Here is a 24436-nt window from a genome sequence, read left to right on the forward strand (position 1 = left end):
AGGGAAAGCAAAGTGGAGGCGGAATGGGAGGATTGCTGATTCGGGGTATCACTCATCATTTCCCCAGTGACCTCGAATTTGACCTTCCCCAAACACAGAGCACTTTGGCCAAGAGCATCTTTAAGAAACCCTCGATTGTAGACCTCCCAGAAAGGACAAAGTAGGGCGGGGCTAGGGAAAGGCAAGATCCTCACTCCCGCCGCATCCGCCCGTGGAGGCTCGGACTACAGCTCCCGGCATGCCCGGCGCTCGGTACCTGCCCACCTCCAGCCTCCTTGCCCGGAGGATGCAGACGCTGGGAAGAGCGATGAGGATGGAGGCCGGTGAGGCAGCGCCGCCGGCGGGGGCGGGCGGCTGGGGCAAGTGGGTGCGGCTCAACGTGGGGGGCACGGTGTTCCTGACCACCAGGCAGACGCTGTGCCGCGAGCAGAAGTCCTTCCTCAGCCGCCTGTGCCAGGGGGAAGAGCTGCAGTCCGACCGGGTGAGGCCCACGGGGTGGGCGGCCGTTGGGGATCCCTCGCTCGCTGGAATCTGGCTATTCAGCCAGGCCTGCTCGCGGGGCTGGAAACCCGGCTGGGTTTCTTTCCGAAGAGCTGGAGGCAAGAAGAACTGGTCGAAGGAGGGGAGAAGGAAGTGGATCAGAGAGTGAGGATGTGCCCATTGCCTTGGCAACAGGACAACGCCAGGCTGGGGCCATTTGGAGCTTTTGAGCTCTACCCTGGGCTCCGCACCCAGGAGACTATTAGATAAGGTCTCTCCCATTTCTTTGGCGCTGTGGGGAGGACAGCCACGAAGGGCCTTCCCTCCTGCCCAAACTGGACTCCTGCATCACAGGAGCTAAAGCCTGCTTCTCCCTGCCCTTTGGGGTGTGGGTGGCCTAGGGGTACAGGGAGCGGGGTGGAGAAATCCCAGCTTCCTTCTGAGCTGGGCTTCGTGGGGAGGAACGCTGGCCTGGGGCACCATTTCTGGGTTCCCACCTCAGTTCTGCTGCAAACTGCTTGCATGACCTTGGGTCAGATCCTTCCCTGCTCCAGCTCAGCCTCCTGTCTGTAGCCCCAGGGGGCCGGGCTGCGATGACCTCTAAGGCCCCTTCTCTCCCATTTCCTGACCTGATGCTGTGACCTTGGGTGAGTCTCTTTACCTGGTGATGTCCCTGTCCTCTCTCTGTAGAGTTGCACTGAAACTCTCTCAAGCCTCCCTGCCCGGTATCCAATGAGGGTATCCAATGAGATAGCAGCTCCTTTGGAAACTTGTAAACATCCCCAGCATAACTGGGGTCTGCTGGAGACCGTGTAGGGCTGGCTTCAGGAAATAACCTCTAAGAGGGATGATCCCTGAGCCCTACACTGGCCTGGGTGCCACTGAAACTTCACTGGCTGCTCACAATTCTCCCCGGTTGTGGGGGAGAGGAGCAAGGCTCAGAGAGGTCAAGTCACTGACCCGAGGTCACAGAGTCAGGAAAAGGCAGAGGCAGGATCTGAACCTAGCTGTATCTGACCCCAAGGTCCTTTTACCCCATCACACCACTCCGTTTTGGAGCAAACACTGCATCTCCCGCCCCCACCCTCCCTCTATCCTTTACTGGGACTGAAGGGTGGGGGTATGTGCGGGGTCAGCAGGGAAGAGGGGCTCACTCTTTTCTCACTGCCTGTGCCTCTTGCCTTTGTAGGATGAGACGGGGGCCTACCTCATCGACCGCGACCCCACCTACTTTGGGCCCATCCTCAACTTCCTCCGGCATGGCAAGCTGGTGCTAGACAAGGACATGGCTGAGGAGGGTAAGTTGGTCCAGGGGGCTGGCCAGGGCCTGCATCCTACGCCTGTCTTCTCTAGCCTGCCAGGGCCTTCCATGGTGGTCCAAAGCCATTTCTCCCATCCAGAGGAGACCTCTGTTTTCTTCCATGTTTCCTGCTTCTCATCCCAGACAGGACTGGATGCCAAAGCCTCTGCCCAGGCTGAGCCTAGGGCCAAGGTGACTGGCCCACGCTTCCACTGGGTGCTTCCACTGGGTGGTGCTTCTGGGGAAGTGGCAGAAACATAGGCAGAAGAGAGAGGAAGCCCGTGAGGCCTGTAGCCTCTGCCAGGGGCAAGGGATGTCCTTTCCCCTGGCTTCCTGGGAAGCCAGTGGTGAGCCCGGTGGGGGTAGAAATGGCCATGGGAAGAGGTATGCTTCTTTCTTTGTGTGATCGGGTATCTCAGATGCCTGGTGAGGGCTCACAGTCAGCAGGGAGGTGGAACGGGTGACTCTTCCCGAGATCTGACAGCCTCTGCTGCACAGTGCTGGTTGTGGGTGGAGGAAGGGGAGTGGGGAGGCTGCTCCCCAGCGGGCGTTTGGTCCCTCCCAGGCCGGGTAGCTGAGGCCCTGTAAATGTCCACTTCCTGGCCCAGCAGATGGCAGGGAAGCCATGCCTGGGAGAATGGCTTCTTGGCAGAACTGCAGCCTGGAGCAGGGACTATAGGTGGGTGCCAAGCCCACTTTTCCTTAGAGCACAGGGTGTGGCTTTGGGTCAGCTGACCCAGCCAGGCCAGCTTGGACTTGTCACCTTTCCTTTCTGAGTCTCTACTGTGTGTATAAAGTGGGGCGGTGATCTCCATTAGGGATGTGTTCTGGGAAAACAGACATCATAAGTCCTGGGTCTTGTACCCTGAAGGGGTCTAACACAGCCCCTCCCTCCTCCCTCGGGCCACAGTCTTCCCTCCTGACCCGTGGGACACGGTAGTCTAGAGGCCAGGTGGCTCTCCAGAGGACCAGGGCTTCAGAATCAGAGCCCACTCTAGGCATCGGCTCTGGGAGCCCCACAGCTTTCCTGGTGGCCCCTGGGGGAGCAGACACCATGGGCGTGGCCTGTGCCCAAAAGCCGCTCCCACAGGGAAGGGAGCTAAACACTCCAGCGTCACAGCTAACACCTGTTTACAGGTTCTGGATTTGTCAAAGCCCTGGCATTCCCAGCACCTTCAGACAGGACTAGGGCCCTGCTCCAAGGGGCCAGGGGCTTTGGCAGGAAACTGACTAGTGTGTGAACCCTAGAAAGTCACTTATCCCCTTGTGCCTCCATGCCTGCATCTGTGGAGTGGGGTAACAATAGCACCCACCTTGCTGAGCTGCTATGAAGATAAAAGGAGTGGATACAAGTGTGTCACTTAGTGCCACGCCTGGCACCAAGGACCCGTGATACACAGTTTGCTGTCTGTCGTCTGTAGGGCCCCATAGGGGGCATTCCTGGCAGTAGCACGCACTGACCACCTCCTCTGTGTTAGGCGGATGTGCACTGGGGACAGCCAGGGACATCAGATGTGGGTCCTGTCCCACAGGAGCCCAGAGGCCCGTTGTGCAAAGGACCTACCCTGAGGAGCTGAGGGGGGTCCAAAGGCTGAGGGCTGTCCCCTTCACCAGAGAGGCACTCGCTCAGTCTCTAAGATGGCTCCCTTACCTGCGTGGGGACAAGCACGCCCTGGGGCTTGTGATGAGCACGGGACAGGCTCTGCAGACTGTGAAGTGTGGCTGGTCAGTGCACAAAGATCGTGCACTTAGTGGGATTGGAGGGCAGAGGAACTTGAGTGTGAACCCCAGCTCTGCCCCGTGCTGGGTGTGAGGTGTTGCACAGCTACTGCCTTGCCTGGCCCTTGGCTTCCCTGTTTGCTCGGTGGGGGTGATGAGAGTATCTACTTCTCGTGCTGAGAATGAACTACAGTAAAGAGTGCAACCTGCCTGGCGTGGTGCCTGCCACTTAGCACGTGCTTCATCAGTGGGAGCATGTAATCAGGGGTCAGCCAAGGCCCCTCTCACTGTGGCCTTCTAGGGTCCAGTCCCATGGGCCTGCTGCCTCTGGTTAGCCCCAGACGGGGTACTGGTAGGTGTCCCAGGTCGCTGTGCTCAGCACACCAGGGAGATGGTGCCTCTTAGCCCTGCTATAGAGAGTGTGAGTCCCCAAGAAGGGAGTGTTCCCTCTTGCCTGACCCCTGAACTCAGAGAGGCTCATCACCCTAGTGTGATGAGCAGGGGGTGGGGATGGAGGGGACAAGGCGAGAATGGGGCATGGGGGCAGTGGGAGTGATGCAGGTGCTGCTCTGTGTCAGGGGTCCTGGAGGAAGCGGAATTCTACAACATTGGCCCGCTGATCCGCATCATCAAAGACCGGATGGAGGAAAAGGATTACACCGTCACACAGGTCAGGGGGCAGCGGGGCAGCATCCATGGCCAGAGCAGGGGTGGTGGGGAGCGGGGAGAAGGGAGGTCAGGAGAGACAGAACTAGCTTTTCTTGGGAAGGCCGAGCTGCCCTGTAAGGGGTTGTCCAGCTCCCAGATCGCCCCGCAAAGCCCCAGACTGGGAGACATGTATCAGGTTCTGTCCTTGCCTTGGCTCTGTTTGCTGTATGACCTTGGGCCAGTCACTCCACTCTCTGGATCCTGATTTCCTTTTGGGGCATATAGAGGTACTGAGAACTGCCCACCCTTCCCTTCCTCACAGGCAATATGGAGTCAGTATGAGGGTACAGGGGGCCTTGTAGGGGCAATGGGGATTAGTACACCATCCATTTCATGGGCTCAAGTGGCCCCCTGGAGCTGGCATGTCTGAGCTTGGACCCTGCGCCTAAGTGGCCAGTCTGCAGGAGGAGCTGGTGGAATTCTCTGCCCACCCTGGGGGAGAGGTAGAAGATGAGAGATGGGTAGGGAGGCACTGTCTTCCACTGTCCTTCTCTCCCCAGGAGCTTGAAGAGGGGGTGCTCTGTCTCCTGGAGGACCTGCCTCAGTTAGTGGCCCAGGATGCCTCCTAAGCCCTTGTTCCTTACCCCTTGTATCACCTGTGTCCCAATTCTGGTCCTGCAACTCTTTAGCTGGGTGACCTTGGGCCAGTAACCAACCCTCTCAGAGCTTCCATGAACCTTCCTAGGGTTTTAGGTGGGATTAAGTGAAATCACGCATGTTGAGTGCCTGGCACATCGCAATTACTCAGAATGTGACTTCTGGCTTACCACCCCAACTCCATCCCCTCCTTCTGTCCTTCTTAGGGGTAGAGGGTAAGTGAGGAGCAGGTGCTCTCCCATCCCGGGATGCTAGGCACTCCCACAAGGTGCCCTCCACATCGCCCTCTGCCCGCAGGTCCCACCCAAGCACGTGTACCGCGTGCTGCAGTGCCAGGAGGAGGAGCTGACGCAGATGGTCTCCACCATGTCTGATGGCTGGCGCTTTGAGCAGGTGGGTGGAGCACGCAGGAGCCACATGTCCAGGCAAAGCAAGCTCCTGTCTTCCTGCAGCCCCAGCCTTGGGGTTCCCCACTGCAGCCCCTACCCAGGAGTCTTCTTAAGGCAAACAAACAAGATTAAGAAAGGCCACACTTGGCAGCAGATTGATTGGGAAGGAGAGACAAAGGAAGCCCCACAGGCCACAAGGCAGCTCTGGCAAAGCCTCCCAGGAGCTGGGTAGCGTTTACACCGAAGTGTGTAAGTCTCTGCCCCCCAAGCGACAGTTCTGATGAGAGGAGACAAGATCCGTAGAGGAGAATGGAGGTCCTCTGGGGGCCACACCTCTTGTAGCAACTCCACAGGCATAGATTCCAGGTCCCCACAAGGGACATGCCCAGTTCCAAGCATGGCCGCCTTCAGAAGCACAGAGCGGCAGCCTCCCCTGAGGTATTCACGATGACCTGCATTTCCTTCCAGTGCTGATGCAGTTTACCAGCCAGGAGAGATTTTTATCATAAACAGGTTGCCCTAGTAATCCAGTTGACGTCACACCTCTCTCAGGTTTCCAGAGGATCAGAGCCAGCAAGCCAACCCAAGGTCAGATTGGCCCTTAAGAAGAGAAGGGTTGGGCTGCCTTTTATCCACACAAGCTCCCTCACACCTGGAGGTTGAAGAAAGGAGAGGAAGGCCAGGCTCCCCAGGATGGCCAGGCCTGGGGGGAAGAACAAGGCCAGTCCAGGAACTGGAAGCCTGGATTCACATCTAGGCTTCACCACTGACGTGCTCTGTGACCTTGAGCAGGTCATCTCTCTCTTGGCCTCAGTTTCCCAATCTGTGACATGGGCCAGTAGTGCTTCTTTTGCCAGAACATTGTGTAGATTAGAAAGACCATGGATCAAGTCTCTAGCCCAGGGTAGGCCTCAAAACAGTGAAGCTAGCTAGCATCCTATGAATTATTAGAAGCATTTGACTCTGTAGGATTCCAGAGAGGACTCAGGGTCCTGGATTCAAATCCTGTTCCACTCATTCTGGCTGTGGGACAAACCATCCCTCAAGGCCTCATCTGCTAAAGGGGCTGGCTGGTTTTTCCTCTGTCTGCAGGATGAGGGTCCCTGGGGGCTGAATGAGACCCACCATGTGCAGAGCTTTTATCAGCCAGGAGGGGCCTTCAGATGTAGTTATTTTAGGGATCCCAGACCAAAAGTGGGGCTGCTTTCCTCTGCTCTCTAGGTGAGAGTCTGGCAATTGCATGGGCTCCTAGAGGCTGAGCAAACATGCCAGGCACCACTGGCCTAAGGAACAGGTGATCTGGTCTACCTCTATTTCCAAGAGCAAACAGAATATTCTATGGTGCTCCACCAGGTCACATGGACCCCATCCTGCGACTTGGTTCTGGGGCTGCTTCAGCCACACCCAGGACACAGGAGCACAGTCTGCCTGTTACAGATCTCTGCCTGCTTCTGGAAGTAGCCTGCTAGATCTGGGACTAGGCCGAGTCGGGGAGGAAAAGCAATGATAACTGCCTTCCCCTAAGGATCAGGACCGGCCAAGCCATGTGGGGAGGCTGGCCCTGGAAATTGACCAGAGGCATAGGTTGAGGAGGTGGAGAGGACTCTGACTTTGGGCCAGAGGTGTCCTCTGGAAAGCCAGGGGGATGGGCCTGAATGGAGCAGCAAGATCAGGGCACAGTCAGTATCTTGACATGTACCAATGTTTGCCCACCTCTGCCCCCCACCCCACCTGACCGGTCATTTTCTCCCCACGTGCCATCCCTCCAGCTGGTGAACATCGGCTCCTCCTACAACTATGGCAGTGAGGACCAGGCAGAGTTCCTGTGTGTGGTGTCCAAGGAGCTCTACAGCTCTCCACATGGGCTGAGCTCCGAGTCCAGCCGCAAAACCAAGGTGAGCCCCCCGCCCGACCTCAGCTTCCCTGCCTTCCCTCCCTCCCCTTGCTGCCCTCCGCCTGGCCATCTGTGCTTCTTCTTTCTCCCTCCTGCTGCACACGCCTGACGCCCTGATCACAGCTGATGCCATCCATCCCATGCCACCCATGGTCCTGTCTGCCCACGCCAGTTACCCAGGCCCAGGCTCCAGGGACAGTGAGAGGAGATTAGCCCCAGGGTGTGACCAGAGTGGACTTAGATGTTACTTGGATGGTGGGCACATGGCGGCCACGGGGCAGCATGGCACCGGGAGAATGCACTGGACTAGGGGTCTGGGCATGGTGTGAGTGCTCTGTGTGACCTTGGACAGGTCACATCCTCTCTGTGCACCTTGGTTGTATTCTCAGAGAAGTGAGGGGGTGGACCACCAGCTTGGAACTTCTGCAATCCAAGGGGCCAGTTTAGTTCCTGGGGACCAGGGCTGGGGCAGGGAAGCCGAATCTGTTCATTCTGCCCCTTCTGCAGGCTCCCCACATAGGACTCAGCAGCAGAGGGGTCTGGAGCCCTCAGGGTCCAACCCTGTGTTTCCATCCTGGCCTGTGAGGCAGCCTCAGCTGGCTGCAGGGAGGGGATTGATCGAAGGTCCTATCACCCCAGACCCTGAGTTGGTCAGAAGCCTCAGGAGTCCAAGGTGGAACCAGCAGGGCAGGCAGCAGCCAGGCTGGGAAGAAAGGAGAGCGTTCCTTCTAGAAGCCTGTCCCTGTGTGTTGAAGACTTAGGAACTCTGCTTCCCGTCTGTTTGTCTGCCTTCCTGTGCTGTGACTTCCCGTGCCCACCCCACCCCCAGCGGGGCCAGTGGCTGACGTGGCCTTGCAGGGGTGCAGGGTGAGCTGGCTGCTCCTGCCTCTCTGGGAGAGACCTCAGGATCTGGGATGTCAGAGCCAGTGCTGGCATCTCAGATCTGGCTGGTGTCTGCCGTGGGCCTTCCCTGGCCTCATATGTACTCTGGGTTGGTCCTTCCAAAATGAGGCCTTCCCAGGCACCCCTCAAGGATACCCCAGCCACACACCCACCCTCTTCGTCTCCCACCACTGTCAGAGCGGCAGCCGCCAGCATCCTCAGCAGGTCCCCACCCTCCCGCGGGTTCCCCCAGGCCCCTCCCCAGGCTTCCCGGGACAGACACGATGCCCCGGCTTCTGTGGCTGTAGCGCTCCCCTCCCCTGAAGGTCCTCCTCCTCTTGCCCCTCCCCTTCACCCTGAGACGGGGGCCCTCGGGGCCAGCCGCCAGCAGGCCCCGGTCCCCCGGTCAGTTCTGCGCTCTTTCTTCCCTGGGTCCGCCGGCTGGTTCACAGAGCGCGGAGGAGCAGCTGGAGCAGCAGCAGGAGCAGGAGGTGCAGGTGGAGGCAGATACGCAGGAGAAAGGTGCAGCCAACCCCCGAGGAGAATGATTGCTAGTAGAAGCCGGCGCCTCCCGCCCGCTCCCTGCTGGAGCCAGCTGCAGAACCTGGGGTCCCGGGGGTGGCCGGGGGTCGGGCGGGCCCACCAGGGTTAGCTCAGCCGCATGCCTGGCGCCTCACCTGCATAACCATCCCTTCTCTCACTTTCTCTTTGCAGCCCAGTCATCTCAGGATCCCGCTAACCTTTTCTCCCTCCCACCACCGCCTCCTCCTCCTCCGCTCCCCGCCGGAGGTCCTGCCTCATCTTCATCCACCTCTTCCTCCTGGATCTCACCTACACCCTGCCTCTTCCCTCTCTGCCCCTGTCCGGGTTTTCTCTCTGCCTGCTCACACCTCCATCCCAGGGCTGTCCTGGTCCCAGCCTCCTGCGCCCTCCACCCAGGCGCCCCGGCCCCGCATCCCAGAGCACCCTGCCTGCCGCCTCCTGCACCCCTTCTGGCACCTCCTGCCTCCCGGGCCGGTGGGGAGGGGAGCAGCTGCACCTCCTCAGCGCCCCCTGCCGGCCACGTCTGAGGCACTGCTCCAGCGCTTCACGTTCTCCTCACGTTTCCTCCTTGCAGGTTTCTGGCGGCACCCCCTCAGACCTGAGGTGGTGCTTGCAGGGAGGGCCTCTCCTGGGCCCCTCGCCTGCCCCCAGAGCTGCCATGCCTGGTTCGTAGCCTGGCGGAGCTGGAGGGAGGGGCAGAAGCCAGAAGGGTGCTCATCTCTTATTTCTTGAACTTGAGCCGCACTTCCGGCTGATTTTCTCCCCTCACCCAAGTTTCTCAGCCTATCTTGGCCTTGGGTGTGAGGCTCTGAGAGCAGACAAGAGGGGGAGGAAATTCTCTCCCACCTGCCCATCAGCACCAGAGCCACGCTGGGAAGGAGGGAAGGGAGACGGAAGCCAGGTGCCCAGACCTCATCCCTGACGCCCAGGACTCCTAATCACAGCCTCGGGGCACTGGGTCCCCGGTTTCTGCGGGGCTGGGAAGGACAGGCCACACTTGGATGCCCGTGGCCTTGGGAGAGTCAGCAGGAGCTGGCTAAGGATTGGGCTGTGGCAGAAGAAGCCCTGGCCAGGAGCCCACAAGCCCCCACTCCATCTTATCTACCTGCTGTGACCTTGGGCAAGTCACTGTCCCTCTCCGGGCCACAGTTCTCTAAAATGGGGACTGACAGCTGTTCTCTGTGACCTCTTGCCCGAGACACTGGTGACCAGCCTCTCTTGACTTTCACTCCCCCAGCCAGAGTCTTGGCAGAATATGGACTCCTAGGAGGCCACCACCCAGCCCAAGATGGGGCGTGGGGTTCTCAGCAGACCGGCAAGCCCGGTCGCCTTCCTGTATCCCCTCCTCCTCAGCTCTGAATCCACCTTTTCTGGGCCTCAGCCCTCCTTCCTCGCAGAAAGGACCTCGTGACTCACCTAACTCTCTCTCTCTCCCTGTCTCCCCCTCCATTTCGACCTCCCCTCTGCCCTTCTCCTGGCCCTGCACTCCCGTCTCCTCACTGGTCCCACCCCCCCCCCCTCCCGGTGTTCTGACCACCCCCACCCCGTCCCCCTGCCCCTCTTATTTTCTAGCTGTTACAAGCCAGAGGCACCCGGATGTAAGGCCCCAGATCGCCTCCAGGGACTTGGGGTTCCGTTCTGAAATCCTTTATTTTTGTACCACGGGGTGGGCCCCCGGCCTGAGGCAGAGGAAGAGATCTCCCCGCTGTCACCTCTGTCTACACCCTAGGGGATGTCATTCACCCCTGCCTCCGCGGTCCGGGAGGGGGCCCGCGGGGACCTCTCAAGCCCTGAGGTGGGCCCTGGGACCCCTGGGCAGAGCTGCCTGCCTGTGGCCGAAGTGTGGTGTTGTCCAGCTGTGTCTCCCAGGCCCCCACGTCCCTGCCCCCGGGGCCCCCAGCTGCATGGCAAATACTACGCTTCCCCCCAGCCCAGTGACGTCACCTCCTTGAGCCTCAGTCTCGCTGTGTGTCACCCAGGTCACGTCCCGCCCTAGCTGCCTCACAAGGCTGTTGTGAGGTTACCAAGAGGGGCGAGGGCCCTGAAGGCCCTCAGGGAGGGGGTAAAACACAGGCTGGCCCAGCACAGAGATGCAGGGATTGGTGGGGGTGGAAGGTCTGGGGGTCGGCCATATCGGAAGGAGGGGGTGGGTGACTTGGCCTTCAGCTTGGCTGCTCTCCACGCCCACCCCATCCCCGCCATCCGTACTGCTGGGCGCAGAGTGGCCTGGCCAGGAGGGCGGTGGGCACTGATTCAGCAGGGGCAGTGGGGCCCCTCAGGAACTGATGGCAAGGGAAAGGGGACCATCCTCCCTCCACCCAGGGGAGAGGCTGGGGCTGGCAGGGGCTGAGCGAGGGGCCTCTCACATTTACGGGCTCCTGGGCCAGGTACTTGCTTCTCAGTTGTGTCCAACCCCATCGTGTAATAAAACCTGAACAAATAGCCAGCCTGGCTGCCTCCCTTTCTCTGGGCCACATTTGGGGACAGCGCTCTGTGCACTTAATTGTGTCTGATTCTTGTGACCCTGTGGATGAGTCCACCAGGCGCCTCTGTCCATGGGACTTTCCAGGTAAGAATACTGGAGTGGGTTGCCATTTCTTCCTCCAGGGGATCTTCCTGACCCAGGGATTGAACCCATGTCTCCTGCATTGCAGGTGGATTCTTTACCTGCTGAGTCATCAGGGAAGTCCCTTGGATCAGGGGCTAAACTTAAGGTGGGATAGACAGTCCAAAGGTAATGGGGCTTTTCCCCCAAGTCCTGGCGTCTGCCTGTTGTCTCTCTCCCGTGTATGTTGAGGGGGAGTATCACGGCTGGATCCTCTGTCTCGTGGGTGGCCGTCCAGGGTACCAACGCTGCCTTGCTGGGTAAGCTTTGGAAAGTATCTGCCCCTCTCTGGGTCTGCTTCTTCATGGGTAAAGCAAGGGGTTGGACGAGGTGACTTCTAAGGCCCTGCCCCCAGAGTGACTCAGTCTCCCACAGCCTCCAGGCAGACGTGGGTTAGCTGGGATGCTGAGGGCTGGGGAGCTGGGCTTCTGGGCATCTGGAGTTTCCCCACCTCACCACACCATTCAGCTGGCCCTCTGCTCCCCGGCTTTGCCCTGCCACCTCCGCTCCATCCTAACCTCCCAGGACGTCCCCTTTGCTTCCCGCTATGATACCTTCTGATCACCTCCACCCCCTGTCCCAAGTCCTGAGAAATACAAACCCCAGGCTCCCCTCCATCTTCTGAGTCCAACAAAGCCCCGCCCACCCCCACCCCACTTGGCCAATTCCTTCACCATGTGCTGGTCCTACTGAGTGTCTACCTTGCCTCCCTCCTCCCCTCCCCCCAGCAGTTTATCTTGCAGGTGTTGCGGGGGGGACATCTCTGCAAAGCCGTGATCCCCTAAGCAGAGGCCCTCCCAAGCCCACTCAACGGTCTGGGGGCCCTCACCACTTCCCTTGGGGGCCACCTGGCTCTCTGGGGTTGACTTCACTTTCTGTATCGCAAAAGGGTCACCAGGAGGCTTGTTAAAAGAACAGACTACAACCCCCACCCCAATTTCCACTAAGACTAGGATAAGGCCAGGAGTTTGCATTTCAGCAAAGCACCCTCTGGCAGTGTTCTGCTCCCCCTTTGAGAGGCCCCCCGGGGTAGTCCTGTCCCCTCCCCAAAGCTGACCCCCCCGTAGCAGCTGCTCCACCTGCTCCGTCTCCACAGGGGCCGCCCAGCAGGTGGAGGGCTCCCCACGCGTGGCTTTGGCGGCGACTCCTTGTCTCCCTTTGAAAACTCTGGAGACTAGGTCCCTGCTGAGGCCCCCGCTGCTTCTTCCTCCCACTCAGGCTCCAAGGAAGACGTGTCTGCGCTTGACACCCTCCTTCTTGCCTCCACCAGGGCCCACCCCACAGCCCTCCCTGATCACTCCCACTCAGGCCACAGCCTTGGCTGCCAAGACCCCACCCCTCAGCTCCCCTCCAGCCACTGGACACACCACCCCTCAGCCTCCTACTCTGGGCCCCCACTTCTACAGTGCGTGTGTCTCCCCTACCTCTTTGGTCTTCCCTGGACCACCTTCCATGCAGGGTGGCTGGAAAATCCCCAGTCCAAACCTCTCTCAAGCTCTGCCTATCTCCTGGACATCTCCCTCCTAGAGGCACCCTAAGTTCATGATACCTTCCCAGAGCCTTTCCTTCCCCAGGTGCCCCAGGTCAGGCAATGGGTCCTCCACCAGCCCAGCCGGGAGAGGTCCTCAGATTACCCCCACCACCAATGCACCTGGAGGATAATGAAGGTCCTTCAGTGCTGTGTCCATCCCCACTGCCCTGCTTGGTCCAGGCCTCCTCCTTCTTGAGTTCTGCAGCAGCCTCCTCACCAGCTTCCCTGCCTCCCATTTTCTCCACGCTGATGTCCATGTTGGTTCTAAATGTGAAGCCACTTGTGTGTCACCTTCCTGCTCTAGAACCTTTCCTGGCTCCCCAGAGTGCCCAGCATCAGATCTTTAGCTCCACTCCAAGTTCTTTGCCATCTCATCTCAGTTTGCCCCTCCCCAAAGGAATTCTTTGCTTTGCCCCTAACCCCAACCTCTGTCCAAACTAAAAACAACTGACTTTCCCTAAGAGGCCACTGACTCTGAGGACTCTGTGCCTTTGCACATCCTCTTCCCCTGCCTGGAATGCTCTTCCCTCCTTTGGCTGCCTTTGAATCCCAACTCAAGTTCCCTCCAGGCAGCTCTCCCTGACTTTCCGAGTTACTGGCTGCCTCCCCCAGAACCCTTCACACTGGATCACCATCCCACCCCTCTCGAGATCAGGAGCCGAGTTCTGTGAGCTCCATGACCCCACTACAGCACTTGGCACGTGGTCAGAGCCTGTGAGGTGCTGAATAAGGGACGCAGAATGCAGAGGCAGTGCTGAGACAGAGAAGTGGTCGCCTGGGAATCAGGAGACAGGGCTTCCGCCCCAGGCTCCACTCCTGACCCCTCCCTGGTGCGATCAGGAGGCTCCTTGTCCCTCAGTTTCCTCCTAGGCTTCCAGAAGCAGCCCAGCACTTGTCCCAGCCCTGACTGACCTGTGTGCGTCTGACTCTTTGTGGCCCAATGGACTGTCGAAGGGAGTTTCCAGGCAAGAATACTGAAGTGGGGTGCCATTTCCTACTCCAGGGGATCTTCTCAACCCAGAGGTTGAACCTGTGTCTCTTGCATCTCCTGCTTGGCAGGCGGATTCTTTACCACTAGTGCCACCTGGGAAGCCCAACTCTGACCTGAGGGCACCCAACCACTGCCTTTCCAGGGTGGCTCCTGGGATTTAGGCAGATGCCCTGGAGGTCAGCCCTGCCCCCACTGACCCCGCCTCGGCCTTCTGGACACTTAGCCAACAGGCTGAGCAGATAGCAAGGGTCTGTTCAGTCAAGGGCATGAGATTGGTGCTGGGGCTCCATTGAACCCCCAGAGTAGGACCTTGGGTCAGACGGCTTTATTCCACAGGGCAGCTGAGCTCACCTCCTGGTGAGAATGGACAGTGAAGTCCCAAGGGGCAGGTGGGGTTGGGAGGACCCTGGACCCAGGGCTCCCCACCCTTTGGCTTGCAGTGGCGGCTGGCCCACTTGGCTGTCTCCAGGACTCTGAGGGCCCTTCCTGTGGGAGCACCTTCCTCCTCCACCACTCAAGTTAGGCCGAGGGCTTCAAAGGCCGGAATCTGCTGTCTGGAGAAGATGCCACCCCAACGGCCTTTGCACTGGGGCAGGGGTGGTGGCGGGAGGACCTTGCAGCCACAGGATCACTGCTCAACTCTTCCCCACAAAAGTCAGTAGCGGAGGAGCAGGGAGGAGAAGAGAGAATCAGGAGGTGACAGCCTGGATGAGAACCCCCCATCCAGGACTGGTGACCATCCCAGGCCCTCAGGGGTGGTCTGGACCACCAGCGAATGGCCCACCTCCCTCTTTGTACCCTCACTGAGGCTGATATCAGGCATTAGGTTGGGGGACAGGAAAGACACCACCTCCTGTCCCCTCCAGGCCCTATGCCTGCAGAATACTTGCTCCCAACCCCCCAGTGGGTGCCCTGGGCTCTCTGAGTCCAAGAGGTAGGCCCCTGCTCTGCAGGGGGGCAGCTCCTCAAGTCAGCACCTGCTGGATCCAGCTTATCACACCAGTGATGCGGGTGTAGACGCCAAAATAGTTGGGCCGGCCGCAGCCCAGACCCCAGCTGACCAGCCCTGCCAGGAACCAACGGCCACTGGGCTCCTTGCACACCAGCGGGCCACCTGAGTCACCCTGTAAGGCGCGGAGAGACAGGACTACGTCAGGGTAAAGGAATCCACTTCCAGGTAAAGGGCTGGACTACTGGGGATATTCTGGGAGTGACAGCAGGAAAATGAGAACCCCTTTGGAAGCCTCCGATACATGGAGGGAGCCCGAACCAACCCAGCCTGGCCTCCACCGGGGCCTGGCTGTCACGGAAGCTTGAATGTGTGTCCCAATGCCCTGCCCAGCTCTGCCTCCATTCTGTGGGCTCCGTCTAGTCTTCTCTGCTGGGTCACTGGGGCAAAGTGCCTCTCAGAGGATAAGAAGCAGCGCTGGGGTTGGGTCTCAGACCTGGCACCTGGGTCTCTTCTGATCTGAGGTCTGCAACCTGGAGGGTAGTCTCTCAACCTCCCAACCCTCAGTTTCCTCACCCTCAAAGTGGGGACAGTGAAGCCCACCTTGCCATGAGGCTGCTGCAGGCTGCTGTGAGCCAAGGGCCGGGCCCTCTCCCCGCCCCCTGGCACACTCCGCGGGAATCACCTGGCAGGCATCCTTCTTGCCGTTGCGGTAGCCGGCACACAGCATGCGGGGTGTCACCTGGTAGCGGTAGGCCTCGCTGCACAGGTCCTGCGGGATCAGCTGCACGTCCACCTTCTGCAGGCCGTTGCTGGTGGGGCCTGCCCGGCAGGGTTGAGGGCAAAGGTAAGAGGATCTGAGGTGCCCAGGGCCCCGTCTCTTCTCTTGGCTGTTCCTTTCGTATCTCTAGAGCTCCTTCCTCGTCCTGCTCTGCCCTCCCTCCCATCTCCACCATCCCTCTCACTGACACTCTGTTCTGGCTCCTTCTCCAAGTGGCTCGTGGGGACAGAGCCCCCCACCCACCAGGGCCAGTGTCCTCAAGTTCTCCTCCACCCCTTCCTCGTGCCTGAGGCCTCTTGGCCGCCTCCCCTCTTCTCTGTGACAGCCCTGGGGAATTTTTCCAGAGTACACACCTCATGCCTCTGCTCCCACCTAAAACTCAGCCAGCGTCTGCTCATTGTCCAGCCAGCGCTTCCCCAGGAGGATGCGTGTTAGGACCCCGCCACCCAACCATGGAGTTTCAATATACACCCTGTGCCTAGCTCCACTAGAGGATCCGGTCTGTTCAGCTGGGGTAGGACCCAGACGCTGGTTTTCTTTCCTGAAGCCCTGGGACCTTCATTCAGGTCAGGAGTAGGAATCCTAGCTCCAGATCCTGACTGAGACTCCCTGCCTGCCCTTCCCTCCTGTCCTCACCCAGGTCCACCTGCTCCCGGCTCCCCTCTGGTGCTCTGTGTTCTCAGGTGGGTTGCCACCTATGCTCTTACCAGAAACGCCTTTCCACTTTGCTGGGACACTGCTGACCCACCTGCAAGCCTCCGCTCAGCCCACCCCTCCTCTGGGCTGCCGTTGCCCCCACACCCCCATCCGTGTCAGCTCTTAGCACTGTCTCCTATTCGTTTTTATACTGCTTTGTCCAACTCAATGCCCGCCATATAGCAGATGTTCACAAATGTGTCACTGAATGAATGAATGAGCAAGTGGACTGATCCTTGCTTGACCGCTGTTCCCTATCATCTTCTTGGACAAGCCACTTTACACGTGAGCCTCAGCTTCTCCATCTTTACATTATCTCAGCCTCACGTACGTCCAGATTGTAAAGCACGGCACACACTCCTGAACGCCACCACCACGGAGGGTGCAGGGCATGGCTGCAGTTGTGTGCAGAACTGAGAGCCGGCCTCTCGGGACAGCAGCCTCTGGTCAGGGCAGGAGGGAAGGACAGAAACTCATGTTTCTGAGAGGCAGTAGCAGGAACAGCAGAGTCTCTGGGGTCAGACAGCCCTGGGTTCTAGTCTCTATTCCAGCTCTCCCTGGCTGTGTGACTTTGAGTCAACACTAAATGTCTCTGCTTTCCCATCCTTAAGATGGGGTCCATGATTACCAAGAACTAGAGTTGTTGGATGGATTAAATGAAATCATGTTCCCCTAAAATCTAACCTCCATGTGGTAAGTGTTAATAATTAAAAGTCTCCCCCCAGCACAGACATATACCCTCCATTGTCCAAGGAGCACAGGGCTGGAGCTTGCCCAAGGGCCATGGGGCCCCTGGCCTGCCCTGTCACCCCACAGATATCCCCCAGGATCGCCTCCATGACCTTGGTTCTCCTTAAGTGCCCTTCACTTGAAAGGTATTGAAACTCCAATACTTTGGCCACCCGATGTGAAGAGTTGACTCATTGGAAAAGACTCTGGTGCTGGGGGGGATTGGGGGCAGGAGAAGGGGATGACAGAGGATGAGATGGCTGGGTGGCATCACCGACTCAATGGACATGAGTTTGAGTGAACTCCGGGAGTTGATGATGGACAGGGAGGCCTGGAATGCTGCAATTCATGGGGTCGCAAAGAGTCGGACACGACTGAGCAACTGAACTGAACTGAACTGAACTGAAGTGCCCTTCTGGAAGGAAGGGAAGGGCCAGGGAGACAACCCATGGCTGTAGTAAAAGCTTTTTTTTTTTTTTTCTATGAAATACAACCCCATTTAATCCAGGACTAGCAAGAGTGGAGCCCCAGGGTCCCTTGCCAACTCCCTTCCAGGCTCAGAAGTTAGGCGAGCCAGACCCACCCCATCTCCCCTGCCTGCAGTCCAGCTCACCGCCTTCTCGCAGGGCACCCCAGCCTGTGATCCAGCAGTGCAGGCCCGGCTCGAATAAGTGGGAGCGGGCAGGCAGGCAGACGGGCTGCACGGCGGCCGAGCGCACCACGGGGTGGTCGAGCTGCAGCAGGGCCACGTCGTAGTCGTGGCTGTCCTCCTCGTGGTACGGGTGCAGGAGCAGGCGGCTCACCTTGAAGGACACCTCACCCGGCCAGCGTGAGCTCTGCCACACTTTGCCCAGGAACACGGTCCACAGCGCCGGGGATGCCATGCTGGGGGCAGGATGGGGACTCGCTCAGCGGCCGCCTCCCCCCTCCCATCCCGGATCCCTGTGATAGCCAGCATTCCCACCTGGGACCTGGTCCCCCACACACATCCCCACCCTGTTCTGGCAGACTGTGCAGCTGGCAGTGTGGTGCTCAGTGCTGGCCCTGGAGTCTGACTACCTGGATTTCAGCCCCAGCTTCAGCCCTTCCTAGAGGTGAGTGTACCTCTCTAGGCCTCAGTCACTCTATCTGTGAAGTGGGACTAGCATCTTTGGCTCATATGTTCCTGGGGGAATTCAATAAGATGGTGGATTAAAAAAAAAAAAATCCAGCACAGTGCCAGGCACCGGCAGATGTTTTCTGTGCACTTTATAGATGGAGAAACTGGGAAACCCCTGGAATTTGCGGGTCCTCAGGAGGAGTGGGTGGGAGTTGAGTGTGAAAGAATCAGCAGAGACTGGGCTGTGCAGACCTCTGGAGGCCAGGTCAGCATCCAGGTCTTTCTCTACCTTGTGGACAGTGGGGAGCCAGGGATGGAGTGAAAGAACCTGGGTAGTCAGACCACACCCAGAAGGGCACCTGGGCACCTAGGCGTAGGATGCAGAAGGGAGCTGGACTCTGGGCTGCTGCAGTGACGCAGGGGTGATGGTGGCAGCATGGACGGGCAGTGGCTGAAGATGCGTCCGAACCACCTAGAGGGCTTGCTGCCTGGCTGAGTGTGGGGGAGAAGGAAGGGTGCCCGGGTGGCTCCAGGCCTTTGGTTTGGACTGTGCAGACCCAGTAAAGAGGAGGAGGTGTGGGGAGAGAGTCCAGGGCTGCCGTGCTGGGGGCTGGGTCTGGAGCACAGGGCATCAGGCTGGAGGTGGAGAGGGGAGCTGTCAGCCCACCATGGAGATGGGGGGATGTCTGTGGGCGGGGTGAGATGGCCCTTCTTGTGGGCTTCTCTGCATCTCTCCGTCCCCGGAGTGGGGGACAGGCACACCTGGAGAAGGGTGTCACGACCTCTGACCAGGGCAGGAATTCTGTTCTCAGCTGTACCCCAGTGTCTCGCACAGCCCCTGGCACATGGTAGAAGCACAACAGATATCGCTGAACAGAGGAATGAGTAAGTGAATGGCTCACTGGCCCAGCTGAGAGCAAGACACCAGAAGCAGAGCGCAGCAGGGGTTAGCAACCTTTCCCAGGGCACAGAGTGTGTTCTGGTAGTCAGGGCTGAACCAAAGTGTCGGGACAGCAAGTCTGAGGGGCTTCCCACAACCCTCCCCTCTGTCTGCTGAGATCTCAGACTCACTGCCCCCGCCCCCTCACCACCACCTTCCTACCCACCTCTCGTGGCCTGTGTCCCCAGGCTCACCTTTCCTCCTGGAAGCAGTGGGCAGCAGTGATCACCCAGCGGTCAGCGATGAGGGCCCCCCCACAGATGTGTCGGCCACGAACCTGGAGGCTGGCCTGCCACGGCCACTCACCCTCCGAGGACACGGCCCCGCCCACGATGCGGCCTGAGGGGCCCTGAAGGCCACAGTCTGGGGGCAGGGGCAGGGGCAGGAGAGAACCAGTGAGACACAGGGACTGGAGAGGCATGGAAGAGGAGAGGGAAAGACACAGAGGGGGCCAGGGAAAGAGAATGAGGGAGCGAGAGAGAGGGAGGTGGGCAGGACCCCCACGAGAGGCCAGAGGTGGGGTAAAAAGAGACAGATGGACAGACAGTGAGCTCTCCCTCCAGCCCCCCAGGGTGGGCACCTCCCTGCCCCCCATGCTCGTGGGCCCAGCATGTGGAGGGTGTCCTGCCCACCCCAGCCTGTCAGAGCGCCCAGGACTCACCGCAGCGCTGCTCGTCCGAGCCATCCCTGCAGTCGGGGTGCCCATCACACTGCGGGTTGGGCTTCTTCACACAGCTGCGGTCCTCACACTGAAAGGTGAAGGTCCCACAAGGCACCCCTAGGATTGGGCGGGGGGCAGGGTGCAGAGGGTGGGTCCCTGAGCCCGAAGGAGTCTCCAAAACAAGGCCCAGGGAAGATGGAGCCTGAAAGAGGCCAGGAGACGACTGGAGAGGGGTCCCTTGATCACTCTAAAGGGTCCCCTGAGGCTCCTTTAGGATTCCCTAGAGGAGAATCCCCTCCTGACCCCTCGCTCCCTCAGACTGGTGTTTTGAGAGAAGGTGATGTCTCCCCTCTCAGACCTGGGCTCCTGACGGTAGGGTCAGGCCTTCCCTAGGTGTGGTACCTGAAGCCAGAACTGTGCCTCCCCCTTGAGATGAGCAAGGATCCCAAGAGCAAAGCTATGCCCCTCCCATCACGCTACCTTGGCCTGGCAGCTCTCCAGGCCCCCACCCACCTAGACACCCACCTGCTCCTCACTGCCTTCACTGTGAAGAGCTTTCTGCCCCACCAGCCAGTCTTCACCTGGTCTCCTTTCCTCCTCTATTTAAGTCTTATTTCTCTTCAAGGCCCAGTTCAAAGCCCACCTTCTCTAGTTCCAGCCGCATCTCCTCCTTGCCCTCCAGTCTTCCTATGCTACTGGGCACGATGCTCAGAGGCTTTGGCCCAGAGTGACCCATCTTTTTTTTTTTTTTTTTTTAAATCAGATAATCCCCAGAGGATGGGGACCACTTCTCCGGTGCCTTTTATTTCATTTTCCTTACTCTGCCTTGCATATCACTGGGTAATCTGCAAGTGAAGGTTGGATGGTCTGAGAGATGGATGGGTGGGTGGATGGATGGATGTATAAAACAATGGAGACTCAGACAAGAGATTGGGCAGACCAATAAATGTGCAGTGTGATGGTCTGATAAGAAGACTGACACACAGCTGTTTAGATGGATAAATGAGTGGATGTAAGTGCCAGTGGACAAACAACTAGTTAGATCCCTGGATGGATGCCTGCACCTGTGCATTCATGGATGCATGGACGGAGAATGGAACAACAGTCAGGTAACTGGATAAACAAATAAACCCAATAAATGAGTAGATTGATGGCTTAGTGGACAGGGAGATAGGTGGTTGGACAGGCTGATGGACGAATCAGTGGGTGGATGTATGAATCAAAAAACAGACAAATAGTTGGAGACCAGAAGACGGATGGACAGACAGATAGATGGATGGATGGATGGATGGATGGATGGAAGAATGGGTGGATGGGTATTTGGATGGATGAATAGATAGATGGATGGATGGACAGATGATGGGTAGACAGATGGACATATAGGCACACTTATAGATGGGCTGGTAAGTATTTGGACAAGAGGGCAGAAACCTTTGTGCAAGAAGCATGGAGAAGGGCCAGGCTGTCTGGCTGAGCCCATTCTTTGGTTTCCCTCTAGATACCTAGTCATACCCTGCCCTACCTTCCTGGCATTGCTCTTCGTCACTCCCATTGAGACAGTCGGGCTGCCGGTCACAGACCCTGGACAGGGGGATGCACGTGCTGTCCTCCTGGCACTGGAATGTGGCTCTGCAGACTGTGAGGACACAGAGGAGGGGCAAGTGGGAGGAAGCCAGAGGCACCAGGCTGGGACTTTGTGTTGCCTGGAGACCATGCGTGGTGTCGCAAGTTATGATCACAAATCTCTTTCTCAGCTACTTTGCACCTGAGTCTCACAGCAACCCGGTGAGATACTCCATTTCACTGGTGGAAAAATGGAAACAAAGTGACTTGTCTGAGGTCACCTGGCTGAGCGAGAACTTGAAGCCAGATGTTCTGGTTCCAAATATGAGGTGCCTTCCTCAGCATGAAGGCAGGATCAGTCCAGAGGCAGGCACATCCCCTTTCCCTCCTACTTCCCTCCCACATGTATAGACTTTGATGGGATGCAGGCTGCTGTGATGGTGACTCTGGGGGCCAGAAGCCAGGATTCAGAGGCAGAGTTATTATTCCAAGAGAATCCTGACTTGGGGACCATCAGAAGCCCCTTCTGATCCCCTTCTGCCAGGGTTGGGTGGCGGTGAGCATAGCCCCAGGAAGAGTCAGCAGCTCCAGTCTGAACCCCTGCAGTGGAGGGTCCTGCTCAAAAGAGGCAGATACAGTGTCCTCTCTTTGGCCACCCTGGGCCTGCCCAACCCTGCTTAAGAGCCTTCTTCCTCCTGGGCCTGCCCTCCCTCGTCTGCTCTGTTCCTTCTCGGATGGCTGCCTGGGCAGAAGGCTGAGGGTCATAGCCTGGTGGCAAGAAGCCATGAGCTGGGAAGCAGCATACCTGGGTCCCCGTTTGTCTCTGCCACTGCCCCACGGGGAAACCCTGGAGAGGACACTTGCCCGTCCTGTGCGTCCACCCTGCATCTCAACACAGCGAGGGAGTTTCCTGAATGCTGATAATGGGAGCTGCCCACTGGGAGATCTCGAAACGATAGGCTCAGCCCAGCAGCACAGAGGTGGGGAGAGAGGAGGGACCGAGTGGGTGGGCTGCTCACCGCAGTTTCTCTCATCCAGGCCGTTGGGGCAATCCTTGACCCCATCACAGGTGGGCACACAGAGTCCGTTCACGGAGCAGAGGAACTCTCCAGGGCAGGCTGGATGGGGAGGGCACCATCAGGACACACATCATTATGAAAACACGTGCAGACACACCACAGCTGTGTGCTCACATGTGTGCCCATGTGGCTGTGTACATGGTCCATGAGGACACACACGTCTGGGGACATGCACACAGCACACACTCGGGTATGTATGAGTGTATATACCTCATAAACACCTGTGAGTGCCTTGCACATGTGGGCACACGCAAAGCTGCCTATGCTCATGCACACATGTGGGCACACGAGTGAACACACACACACACACACACAACACTCCTTTAGACTAGCCTCTAGGTGCTTCCAGGGAGGGCTAAGAAGCAGGGAGAAGCTGAAGGGGCTTTGGGGTCCCCCCACTCCCAGATCTGCCCACACTCACGATCTGACTGGTTGTACAGGCTATAGTGCACCTGCACGCCGGGCCCGGTGAGGGAGATCTGGGATGTGAAGTTGATGGTGATGCCGGCGCTGGCCACCACGGGGATCCTCTCAGCGTAGGGCTGCAGGGTGCGCAGGCCACACAGCCTAGGGGGGACGAGAGACAGACTGCGGGCTACACGGGCTGGTCCAAGGCACGGGACAGCCTGGGTCCCGGCGCACAGACAGAGCAAGGACAGGGCAGCTGGGGAAGAAAGGGGAGCTGCACCCGGGCCCCCCCTACCCCTTCTGTCTTGGTTTCTCCCCTGGGTGACCGCTTACCCCCACAGTCATCCAGAAAGCAGCCTGGCAGTGTCACTGCCCTGCTCAGAAGCCTTCGATGCCTCCCCATTGCTGGCAGGATAAAATTTATCATCTGGATTCTAGTCCCAGTCACCTAGGAGCTGTGAGATTCTAGCAGGTCAGAGCCCTTCTCTGAATCTCACTTTCTTCACTTGTAAAACAAGGGAAATTCTCATCTCTGTTGACCTGACAAAAGGCTCCAATATGTCAGTGGAAGGAAAATTCCTTTACTGGTCTACTCTCCATAGGTGAGAAGGGACGCTCCTACTGTACTCAGTCAGAGTGGGGCAAGAAGACAGCCATGCTCTCCATTCAAGCCCGTGCCTCCCACTGAGAAGTCTCCATAGCCCTGGGGGCTTCCCTGTGGCTCTCTGGACAGAAGGGGACACCAGTGCAGCTCCAGGACCAACAGGTGATGGGCAGCACCTTCTCAAGCATGGCCACACCCAGGTGGGACCATCCCCCAACCATGGGAACACACTCATATCCCTGCTGGCCCCCCAACCCCCACGGGATGATGATTTTGTTCCCACAGAACAGGTGGGAGACCTCCACGGAAAGGTGGAATCCCACCCCCTGGGAAGCAGGTAGGAATCCTCCCAACTCCAGGGCAGGGGGAAAAGGGGGCTTTTCCCACACAGCATTGGTCCCAGCTCGCCTCACAGAGCAAGTGGACATGCTTTCATGGAAGGTGCAGCCACACCCCCAGAGTGGCAGGACCCACCGCAAAGAGCAACCCAGGGTACGCTGCCTTCCCAGGCAGGACACCCTCACGGAAGAGATGGGTCAGCCCCATCAGATCCTAGGAATGCCCGCCCCTATAGGGAATGCCTGTACAGATGAGAGAAGCACCCAGAATATGGGTGGAAAAGTCTGCAGGGAGAAGTGAAAATGACACTAGCAGAGAAGGTAGGAGGAAGTCAGGAGAGCAAGTGAGAGTGCCCCAAAGCATGATGAGAACATCTCACAGCAGGTGCAGCAGCCCACACTGCAGGTTCCCTGACTCCCAGGGGTCAGAGGCTTCCTCATAACTCCTAGAACATGGCAAGCACTTACTGGTTCAGCAATAGTTGGAGGCCTCATTGCATGGGGATTTTGAGGTCACAGCAGCTCCACCCTATAAGCAGGAATTGTTCTCATCCTGTTTTCCAGAAGAGGCTCAGCAAGGGAAATGCGAAGGTAGGCAAGAATCCAGCCTCCTCAAGGCCCAGAAGGCCCCACCTGCTCTAAGTGGAGGTGGGCACCCTGACCCTCACGCCACATGAGCTCCACAGGCTGAGCCCTCATGTCCCCTATGGCCCCCCTCAGACCTGGCCATACTGTCTGGCTGTGGGAACCATATTCTTGCCCCTATGCCAATGAATAGTTCTCAAAATGTGGCCTGGGGACCCTTGGAGGTTCAAAGAGAAAATTATTTTTATAATAATTCTCAGGTATCATTTGCTTTTTTCACTCTCATTCTCCACAAGGATAAAGCAGAATTTTCCAGAGACTATGTAAGGATGTTCGTGTGTGTTCCGTCACTCAGTTGTGCCCGA

At 58.3% G+C, this 24436-nt stretch overlaps 2 protein-coding genes across 3 annotated transcripts in view; one reads left to right on the forward strand and one right to left on the reverse strand.

The window, feature by feature from the left end:
* The first annotated feature begins 286 nt into the window (after nt 1-286).
* Nucleotides 287-10114, forward strand: KCTD17 (potassium channel tetramerization domain containing 17). Of its 2 annotated transcripts, none has more exons than XM_068971038.1 (6): nt 287-481; nt 1670-1778; nt 4078-4169; nt 5102-5197; nt 6963-7088; nt 8422-8538. In XM_068971038.1, the coding sequence occupies exons 1-6, from the start codon at nt 287-289 to the stop codon at nt 8515-8517; spliced, it is 714 nt and encodes a 237-aa protein (XP_068827139.1). In that variant the 3' UTR covers nt 8518-8538. The 2 variants fall into 2 exon arrangements, with proteins under 2 accessions (XP_068827139.1, XP_068827140.1); XM_068971039.1 differs by lacking the exon at nt 8422-8538 and adding an exon at nt 10085-10114 and having other exon boundaries at nt 308-481.
* Nucleotides 10115-13967: 3853 nt separating this feature from the next.
* TMPRSS6 (transmembrane serine protease 6) overlaps nt 13968-24436 on the reverse strand; it is a 39624-nt gene continuing 29155 nt past the window's right edge. The window contains exons 11-18 of the mRNA XM_068970251.1: nt 22558-22703; nt 22077-22175; nt 21017-21130; nt 19495-19611; nt 19028-19196; nt 17408-17679; nt 15274-15410; nt 13968-14763 (exon numbers count right to left, since the gene is read on the reverse strand). Of these exons, the coding sequence (XP_068826352.1) occupies nt 14605-14763; nt 15274-15410; nt 17408-17679; nt 19028-19196; nt 19495-19611; nt 21017-21130; nt 22077-22175; nt 22558-22703 (1213 nt within the window). The 3' untranslated portion in view covers nt 13968-14604. The remainder of the gene's footprint in view (nt 14764-15273; nt 15411-17407; nt 17680-19027; nt 19197-19494; nt 19612-21016; nt 21131-22076; nt 22176-22557; nt 22704-24436) is intronic.

The sequence above is a fragment of the Capricornis sumatraensis genome, chromosome 4 (assembly GCF_032405125.1).
Source record: "Capricornis sumatraensis isolate serow.1 chromosome 4, serow.2, whole genome shotgun sequence".
Taxonomy (NCBI): Eukaryota; Metazoa; Chordata; class Mammalia; order Artiodactyla; family Bovidae; genus Capricornis; species Capricornis sumatraensis.

What these genes read in the sequence shown, in the direction of transcription:
- KCTD17 (XM_068971038.1), top strand. Translation starts at nt 287, where the DNA reads ATGCAGACGCTGGGAAGAGCGATGAGGATGGAGGCCGGTGAGGCAGCG. An exon ending in CAAGGACATGGCTGAGGAGG is followed by an intron (nt 1,779 to 4,077) that starts GTAAGTTGGTCC and finishes GCTCTGTGTCAG; the next exon opens with GGGTCCTGGAGGAAGCGGAA. An exon ending in AGGATTACACCGTCACACAG is followed by an intron (nt 4,170 to 5,101) that starts GTCAGGGGGCAG and finishes CTCTGCCCGCAG; the next exon opens with GTCCCACCCAAGCACGTGTA.